Source organism: Phymastichus coffea, unplaced genomic scaffold, assembly GCF_024137745.1.
Source record: "Phymastichus coffea isolate CEN01 unplaced genomic scaffold, Cenicafe_Pcof_1.1 PCOF00142, whole genome shotgun sequence".
Classification (NCBI taxonomy): Eukaryota; Metazoa; Arthropoda; class Insecta; order Hymenoptera; family Eulophidae; genus Phymastichus; species Phymastichus coffea.
The window spans coordinates 459,243-468,901 of NW_026706953.1; the positions used below are offsets into that span (position 1 = coordinate 459,243).

Consider the following 9,659-nt stretch of genomic DNA (forward strand, 5'->3'; position numbering starts at 1 on the left):
TTTTTTTCAAGATCGTCCAAGAAAAAATCTAAAGCAGAGCATAAAATATAAATCAACTTGTCAACATACCTTCATCTCATTTTCATGATTATCATCAGTGTGAAAACGAGGCTATAAATTTTCATATTTTCCGAAGCGAAAGAAAATATAAGGATATATAAAATACGACGTTACTTGCTGCTTGCGAGTGTGAAACTTTACAACAGAGAGAACATAGCCTAGCTACTTTGATCTGAATCTTTTATCTTCTAGCTTGTAAAAAACTTGTTTTAGCCTGCGCCTGAAAACTTTTGCTCTCTCCTGTACTGAACAAGAAAGTATCGCTTCAATACTAACATTTACGCTGAGTTTTCGATTTTGAGCTTATCTACTTTTTGTTTTGAAAAATTGAATAAGTTTCTTCTGGTTTTTGTCTGCAGTCCTGAAAGCGTTTTTGTGCACAATATAATATTGTACTCAGCGTGCAATTTATGGTATTACTTTGATAAGAGTGGACGTACTTCCTTAAACATAAAAAACTTTGTGCTGATAAGATAGCGATTTTTGTGGGAAAAATTTTTATAACGTCAAAGCAATCGAAATTGAAAAAATGCACCTGCGTCAACGGATATGATCGGTTATGAAAAGAATGACCGACTAATAGCAAATGACCGCATGGCTTTACACTTCCTTAGCACGCGTAGCAATGAAATCTGAACTAAACTCGTTCTTTCTCCCTTACTTCATCTCGCTCTCTTCTCCTTTTCTCTGCGCTTCTGCTGATGCCGCTGCTACTGGGCTTCTGGACTTGCAGCCGCTGCCTCAAATCTAAGGCCAAAGCCAGTCGGCCTACCGAGTAGTAGTGTAAACCCTGGTTGTTCTGTGTGGTTTCAGTGCCAGCCCAAGTGAAGCCGATGCAGTAAAGGAAGCAGCCCAAGCGTCGGTGTCCCAATCCTACTCCGACTCGACAAAAATCAAAAGCAAAAATAATTTATTGAGGCAGAAGCTGCGCAGAGAATAAGAAAAAACCTAATAATAAAGCAAAAGAGAGAGAACGAGATACACGCTCGAGGCAAAAGAAAAGATAAAAAAAATTGTGCACGTGTGTGAAATGAGACGATTGCGACGACTGCGAGAATGACGGGAGAATGAGCGAGAGATTGAGATGTGCGAGAGCAATGCTGCTCGCTCGTCAATTCTAGTAGCCTAGTCCCTCCCGCCCCGAAAACCCCTCCCCCTCGTTTTATTGACTTTTTTCTTTTGTACCCAATCCTTACAAATAGGCTGTGCACTGGGAGCGAGAGAGAAAGAGAGTATACGTGTGTGTGCGTGAGAGAGAGGTAGATGAAGAAAGAGTCCCCGAGCTTTCAACATTATCATTTTTTTGTGTGTCGAATGGCGAGCTTAGCGGCGAACGTAATATAGATATATGTAAAATATGACATTGTTGGGAAATTTGCCGGGTAAGTTCGCCTCGAACTCGGGACTCGGATTGTGTTTGATCTGCGAACCCTCGCAGTGCACGGGACAATTATTATTATTATTTTTTTCTTTGGTTGATATTGATGACGATTGGTTTCAATATATATTCGCGATAGGTATGCCAAAAAAGTGCCTTGTAGAACTGAAGTTTCCAACGCACACACGAACTTTAGGGAAAAAGGCCTCATTGACTATTATATATCAGTGATTGTTGTTTTGTTGGAAATTTTTATGTTTGCGGTGTCCATATTTTAAAAGGCACTGCTTGTAGGCAACGCGGCCTTGTTTTTTGATCGCGATACTTTCTTTCTTTCTTTTTTCAAAAAAAAATATCTCGTAAGTTCGGATGAGAAAAACGTAGAAAATACGTTCGCGACTAGGATCTGTTGTTTTTTTTCGACGCTCCGCGAGCATACTATAAATAGAGAACAAGTCGGCGTGCGACTTAATGTTTTAATCATGTAAAATAGTTACACACATATATATATACATATATATATATGTGCGAGGCTAGAGTATATAGCTCTTTTGTTTATACTCTTTGGATGAGAAAACGTTTTGAAAAGTATATCCACGAGAACATCGAACACGCAAAAAATATTTGGCAAAACATTGGACTGTGAAGAACTTTAGCGATAATAGCAGAAAACATTGTAAAGCATCAGTTTGATTTTTAAACTGTGTAAATAAATAAGTGAGAGTAAAAATATACGGACGAAAAAACGAAAGAAAATAGAATTAACTTTCGAACTCCCTCAGTGAGGCCTTTTACCAAGGTAAATTTCCTAAATGATGCTCAAGTGTAGGTGTGGCCCTGCAAAGTGTCCTTATGTCGAGACACGTTGGTGTGCCCTTCTAAGGTGCAAAGCAAAAGTAGCTGAGCAAGCCCTAAGGATTACGGAGTTGCAGTGCGCGAACGAATGGAAGCAGAGAAGACAATAGCGCCTATCCTCTGTCGATGTGCTTGCGACCCAGTACCTTCCCCAGGCCAAGTAGATGTGTGTCCCTTGGCGAGCTCGCCTCTGCCAATCTGACTCCCGTCTAATTGTTGTTGCAGTGGGCGACGAGGTGCACCAGTGGAGCTAAAGCAAAGCAAAACCGAACCAATCACGAACGAATAACGCGCCGATCAGAGACAGAGAGACAAACTTTGAGGGCCTCGCACCTCCGGAGCCGCGGCTACGATTATAGATAGAGAAAGAGAGAGAGAGAGAGTTACGTGACTAAAGCTACTGTTATCAATCGTATAACGACCCGTGGCTGCTATATACCCGAACAGCGAGACTCACACCTAACCGTCGATGATTTTTCAGAAAAGGATAAAACAAGAAAGTAATCAATTTTAACAAATTCTAATCCATATACCCTTTTATATAGTCTATTTATCTTTGCCAAATAAATAAGACGCATGACAGTCAAATCATTTTTAATACTTCGTACATTAAACGAGTTAATGTTTATATATAGAAAAATTTTTAAGGGATACACTTTTCATTGGCTTTTATCAGTAGTTGGAATAATTGTACATATCAACATATAAATACGATGTATAAATAACTTTTTCTCCAGACTAACAAGTATGGAATCCCCCGTATTGCGGGTGTACTTAACAGTTCAAAAACCTCTTATCACACTAATCCATTTTTGTTCTATTTAACTATCTGGGTAACATTACCTGCAATGATTCACCTTTACCTATAAAATTAATATCCTCTCCGAACTTGTTCGATTTACTTCAAAATAATTCCTTTTAATTCCCCCCTTTGCTCTCTCTTTTTCTTTTCTTTTTTTCGTTTATTGGATAATACCAATTTATTACATATTTTTCAAGTAGTCATTTTTACTATTCAAGCCCTGATACATATTTTATTTAGGTCTCTCCAACTCGATATTTTTATATATATTAATCGAACCGATTACTATTGATCTTCATTATTTTTATTATCTAATAAAATCTATTGACCATGAAAAATTAATGTTACATTTGAGAAATAATAAAGTGCAAGGCGAACTTTTCCACATTCTGTTTTTATTTTTCTTTTCTTCCTCTTTTCTTCTTACTCACTTCTTTAGCATATAATCATAACACTAAATACGTCCGTTAATAGTATAAACGTGATAAAAAAAAATTTAAAAGCCCATGGACCTAATGATTCTATTTTCTGAAATTGATCATTTCACATTTATTTTTTATTCTTTTGAACACGTATCAAAACTGAAAGCGCAATAATTTATCGGATATTTTACTGATAACTTTTTGTTTATTTAAAGTATTGCATTCAAACAACGCTTGGTCCATGCACAATAACCATTTCAATATATTATTGTAGTAGTTTATGAATTAAAAGATTTCACTTAAAGTTAATGTGTATTGATAAATAATCTTTTAAGAAATTGAATTCATCTTCATATTCTGATGTAATTCTAAAATAAATTTAGGTAATCGTAGATATAAGCACAAAAGTCCAAACAAATATTGACGTTATTAACATGATTCATGCGTCATCTTTATCGCGGTTTTATTGCAACTGCATTGTACATAAATGAATTATGTGATTATATAGTAAACAAAAAATAATATATAAATGATAATATATATTTTTTTAAAGACCAATAGCCAGTGAAATACAATATTCACGTCGGGTATTGAGTTACATCTTATAAAAATCTAATTGTATGATTGCAGAGTTCTAGTATTGTTACTATAAAGTTGTTATTAAAACTACAATAAAAATAATGTTGTTTCACAGAGTATTAATTTGAACGTAGTGGATTTTCATTTCGGTTATCACTTCACTTAAGGTGAAAATGCGAAAGAATGAAGATTATAGAATTAAATTTGATTTCATAATTTATTTAACAGTTTTTCACAAAAATTAAAATAGTCTTGTTTCGATTTTCATTAGAATAATGATTGTTATCTTGTTTGAAATATGTTTTAAGAATTTATCAATCGTGTAAATCTTAGCAATACAAAAACGTTATCAAAATAATAAAAGTGATGTACTTAAGTACGTGCATTATTCCTCTTCTATAAAAATTTGTATATTGTACATTGTCATAGAATTTGGGATTTTGATTTACAAATTTCTGTAGTTGGAATCTTTTATAATGTAAGTATTTTTAATGTTAAACAATAATAAAAAAAATCGAAAACTAACTTGTTGAAATTTAATTTACCAATCGGAAACAGTTATTCTACAATTCAATGTACATAAAATTTTCCATAGCAATCTCAAGTATGGATTCTTTTGTTTTTGTTTGATGTTCTATTGAGCAATCATCTTTTCTAATCACCAACAAATGATATTGCTGTAGACATTGCAACATATTTATAGATCAAGAATTCTGATTTGGCACATTAACATGTACAAAAGTCATGTTGCAATGTTTTTCCTGTGAGTTTTAAACAGTTCCTCATAAGGTATATTGTAGCAAGTATTGTTATATGTTATAATGAGCCTGAAGGTAACCTTACATTCGGCAACTGAAATAATGGACAGATAACATGTAAGTAAGGATCATTGCATGGTTTAGCAAACTTCGCCATGAGAAAGATTTAATGACTCAAAGAATATTTCAAGAATAATAATTGGCGCTGATTGAGCAGTGAGAAAAAGATCGAAACAGCGAAGTACACCCACCTGTGATAAACAATGATGGACTGCCTACCGCTGGCCTAGATTTTTGATATTACGATTTGATAAGATGAGTCGACTTGTTGACATATTGGAAGACTGAAATAATGCTTTGATATAAATAAGAATAATGCTACTTGCAGTAATTCACGAATCCTGACTTTAATGTAATTCAATTATAAAATTTTGAAGCAATTCAGATGAATAATTAGAATCTAATGTATATGAAAAAAACTTGATATTTTGCAAAACTGCTAAACTCTAAAAATTGCTTATTAAACATAAATAAAAAGTTTCTTAGTACAAAGGTATCTTAGGTTTATGCCATGCCTGCATCTATGATATAATTAATGACTTCACGGTATAGATAAGATAAAAAGCTTTTGACGGAATGCTCAACGACCGATCGATCAGTTTCCTTTCTGGAGACCACCACGCGAAGCAGTGTAGTGACAATATATAATTCAGAAAGCATATCGATAATCAAAATGACGATTACGTAGAAAAGTTGCCAGTGATGCGAAGCTAATACATTCGCGTACTATCTCGAAAAAGGCTTCATAAAAAGTAAATAATCAGCGGCGACTCATCGCAGTCCGTGAAGTGCTTTTACATTCGGAGTTCATTTTTCTTTCAATTTCCATCGTTCGCGAACGCGAAAAAAAAAATGATATCGCGTAATCGACAATAGAAACAATACGTAATGCTGAATTAATCAAAGAAATGAAGTTTCTCTTTTGTAAAAAGTTTACCCACGTAAGTCTCGATCTAACTGAACCTCAAGAATATAAGTCAACTGAACAAGTTTATCGTCGGCTTTCTCGTGTTCGAAAACGTAAAATTATAAACGTACCTGCTGCAGCGGATTACAACAATTCGTCACCACCGCCAATATACTTTAAGACTTTAACGTGAGCAGCCTACGTGCTTCAAATTATTCCAATTAGCAATCTTCAAATTAAATTTCATCATATTATTTTGATGCGATATTTTCAAATACATTATTTAGATTTCAGTCTGAATTGTTTACAAGCTCTTACGATGAAATTTTTCTAAACTAGCGATTTCTTAACGAATTAATTGCAGTGCCAGAAAGAAAATCAAAGATGCAATTTGCAAGAATGAGTTTCTACAGAATTTTGACGATGCTCACATTGACGCTTTTGTATCCGCCATGTACTTGAAAGAAATTGCACCGAATACTCGTCTTATTCAAGAGGGTGATATAGGTAATGTAAAACTATGATGAGAAAAATTCAAAGTTCCGGAATATAAATCTAAACGAAATAGTTGATAGAGCTTTTATTATTATAATTAAATTGTATGTCTAATTGGATAAAAAAATTTAACAGCCTAATTTTTAAATATTCAATTTCAAAGTAAAAATACACGTTATTGATGAGCAATATCTATTGGCATACGCAGGTTATCATTTGTATGTTTCCGAAAAAGGAATATTCGAGGTCTATCAAGGACCAACTTATGAAAGTAGCTTTGGACCTGGTGTAGCATTTGGTGAATTAGCTTTATTGTATAACACAAATAGACTACGATCTGTAGACGGTTTGTCGAATTGTATATTTTTTAAATTATTTTTATTCTATTAGTAGAGTGAATTCAATAAGAATGTTTTGCAGTGAAACGTGGAGGACAAGTTTGGGCTCTAGATCGAAGTGCTTTTCAAGCGGTTGTAGCAAGGGAAGACGAATCAACGACGAGTGATACCATCGAATGTCTTCGACGTCTTAGCTTATTTAGAACTATTCCTAATCATGTATTAGTCAAAGTCAGCAAACTGATCCAAGTTGTAAGTGCGATTGCCCCGAACAAGTATTTCAAAAAATAACAGGTTATCAAATAATATGTAATTTTCTCAGGAATTTTTTCAAAGCAACGCGCAAATCATTAGGCAGGGGAAAAAGGCAACGAAATTTTACATCATTAACGGAGGTTCTGTGCGATTAACTAAGTGTAAACGACAGGATGAGGAGGAAAGCATTGGTATTCTTAGAAAAGGAGATTATTTTGGAAAAGAAGCTTTTTCCAATGACCAACAAAGTGTTTATGAGCTGAGTGCAGTAGCTATGAATAGTGGAGTTGAATGTTTCAGTATTGACACCAGGTAATAGTACATTACGATACAAGTGCGGAAAAGTAGATTCTTGTCTCGTATGACGTTTACACCCGAGCGAAGCGAGGATGGAAAGGTACACGAGACGAGAAACTCTTTCCCGAACATGTGCCGTACCGTATTTTTTGTTACGACACGTGGAAAGTGCGATTTCCAACGCACGTTTTCTGTCGAACATGCGGGAAAGACGCACTTTGCGCACGGAGTGTCGAAAAATTACTTTTGCAAAGTACCAGGCATTCATATGACGCTAGTTAGTGTTGAATTCACATTACTGTTTGTAACTGACAGTGAACTACTGCGTTGCCTCGGGAGTTTGGAACTTTTGAGAAAAGACAAATCGATCATTGACTTTATAATCAATACTTTGGATTCGCGTAGTTCAGAGTGGGAAGAACAATATGCTAGTCTATCATTAAACGACACCGAAGTCAAAGATACTATCGGAGTTGGTGGATTTGGTAAGGTGGAGCTTGTTACGATCAAATCAATTCCAGACAAGAGTTTTGCGCGCAAAAAAATTAAGAAAATCAAAGCCGTACAGTGGGAATGCGAAGACTACATTATCAACGAGAAGAAAATCATGAAGTTCTGCAACTCACCGTTCATTTGCAAGTAAGAGAATACAATGGTTTACACTTAAATATAATAACCTCCGTGGCTGAAATGGCATGAAATTGCTTACAATTGGAACTTTTAAAATGGTTTGTCTTATTTTAAAAAAATTATTAAATAAATATAATTAGATACTTATCGCTAGGTTGCATCGAACCTTCAAAGATAACAAGTACGTGTACTTCTTAATGGAAGCATGCTTGGGAGGTGATCTATGCACTTACATCGCGAAGAACGGAGCGTTCGACAATACGTCAGCAAAATTCGTCATAGCATGCGTCGTCGAGGCGATTGCTTATCTACATCGTTATGGGATAGTGTGCCGGGACCTCAAACCAGATAACATTATGATTGATAACAGTGGATATGTCAAGCTCGTTAGTTTCCATTCTTTTCTCTATTTTAGTGACATTTCTTTGTATTTGTTACCTTCTAAAATATTCTAATCTAGTCGTGCGTTTTCACCACTGATCCAGTGATCGCACTTATTTTTTATTAACAATTTTTTGCAGACGGACTTTGGATCTAGCAAAATTATAGGTTTGGAAAGAACAAGGAGTTTTGTAGGCACTCCGGAATATATAGCACCGGAAATCATCTTTAATAAACCTTACGACAGGTATTTTAAGAATCATATCAAGCAATCAAATATTACCACCTGAACTTAAAGTTTTGTTGTTATTTTTGAATGTTCAGAGCAGTTGATTATTGGTCACTTGGTATTGTACTTCACGAGTTACTTTTAGCTCGTCCGCCTTTTCAAGATTCAGATCTCCTATCGTTGTATAGTAAAATTATCAAAGGCATGGATACCATTGGAATTTATGGAAATCTGAAAAAGCACGCAGAGAATCTCATTCGGGCCTTGCTCCGCACAGATCCGATGGAAAGGCTTGGAAACTTGAAAGGAGGCATTGGAGATATTCGTTCGCACAAGTAATTTCTCAAATTTTCCGTTAGATCTTTGATAAAACTTTCTTACAATTACAGTACCTTTTTTTAATTGGTTATTTTTTTATAATACAGATGGTTTGGACCGTTTGATTGGGAAGCTTTGCAAAACCTAACTATGATGTCTCCTGTGATACCTAAGGTAATATTTTTAACATAAAATATTCAGTGGATTTTTATTACTATAGTATACGTCTAAATTTTTAATAAAATTAATTAATGTCACATATATTGCATCGTCATTTCAGTTACGAAATTATTTAGATACGAAGTATTTCGAGAGGTTTTTGCCTGAAAGAGAAAATCCAGAAGCTGAATTTTCTGGTTGGGATCAAGAATTTTGAAGACCTGTTGATCACAAAATGAAGTATCGTTACCTGTTAGAAAACTTTTTTATACGCCTTCTAGATATACATGTGAAATGTAGAATTTAAATAATTTCAATGCAAAAAATTATTCTTCATTGATAGTTTAATCATTCAAGTATGATTATTCTCAAGTCTTGAAGGTTCCCAAGAAATAAATCATACAATGAAAAAATATATATTCTAAAATTTACTATTGAATTATTCATTATTTCATCTTAATTCGTGCCTTTAATTACGATCGAATAATTATTGCTGTTCATTTGTAAATTGAACTTAATAACATGTACGTATGTGTATCTATTACGAGAAAGTTCCCGCCAATAGTACCGAGAAAAAATGCTTGTCACTAAACTTGTCCGTTTTGACGACGGTCAGAAATCGTAGGCGCGGGGGTGGGGAAGAACGTGGAACGACGCAAGAGAGTACACAAATACATGCGTACACGACACACGTATGAAACGAGAAAAACAAGTATGAGCCACGAACACACGCTAA

At 34.7% G+C, this 9,659-nt stretch overlaps 2 protein-coding genes across 4 annotated transcripts in view; both read left to right on the forward strand.

Annotated features, from left to right (window-relative positions):
- LOC131672097 (calcium-transporting ATPase sarcoplasmic/endoplasmic reticulum type) overlaps positions 1-3,478 on the forward strand; it is a 39,949-nt gene extending 36,471 nt beyond the window's left edge. The window contains exon 12 of one of the 2 annotated variants that reach the window (XM_058949056.1): positions 2,519-3,478. In XM_058949056.1, coding sequence (XP_058805039.1) covers positions 2,519-2,547 — 29 coding nt within the window. In that variant the 3' untranslated portion in view covers positions 2,548-3,478. Of the gene's footprint in view, positions 1-873 lie in introns of both variants that reach the window. The other variant, XM_058949055.1, reaches the window with a different exon arrangement.
- A 2,044-nt stretch (positions 3,479-5,522) lies between these two features.
- LOC131672088 (cGMP-dependent protein kinase, isozyme 1-like) lies at positions 5,523-9,314 on the forward strand. Of its 2 annotated transcripts, none has more exons than XM_058949036.1 (11): positions 5,523-6,010; positions 6,186-6,328; positions 6,525-6,662; positions 6,737-6,906; positions 6,977-7,221; positions 7,522-7,845; positions 7,991-8,222; positions 8,358-8,464; positions 8,542-8,781; positions 8,872-8,938; positions 9,045-9,314. In XM_058949036.1, exons 1-11 carry the CDS (start codon positions 5,823-5,825, stop codon positions 9,138-9,140), a joined length of 1,950 nt encoding a protein of 649 aa, XP_058805019.1. In that variant the 5' UTR covers positions 5,523-5,822; the 3' UTR covers positions 9,141-9,314. The 2 variants fall into 2 exon arrangements, with proteins under 2 accessions (XP_058805019.1, XP_058805020.1); XM_058949037.1 differs by having other exon boundaries at positions 5,523-5,855.
- The last annotated feature ends 345 nt before the right edge of the window (positions 9,315-9,659 follow it).

Excerpts from the sequence above, each read along its gene's own strand:
- LOC131672088 (XM_058949036.1), top strand. The coding sequence starts at position 5,823 with ATGAAGTTTCTCTTTTGTAAAAAGTTTACCCACGTAAGTCTCGATCTA. Across the intron at positions 6,907-6,976 it reads TCAGCAAACTGATCCAAGTT|GAATTTTTTCAAAGCAACGC; the intron begins GTAAGTGCGATT and ends TAATTTTCTCAG. Across the intron at positions 8,223-8,357 it reads ACAGTGGATATGTCAAGCTC|ACGGACTTTGGATCTAGCAA; the intron begins GTTAGTTTCCAT and ends AATTTTTTGCAG.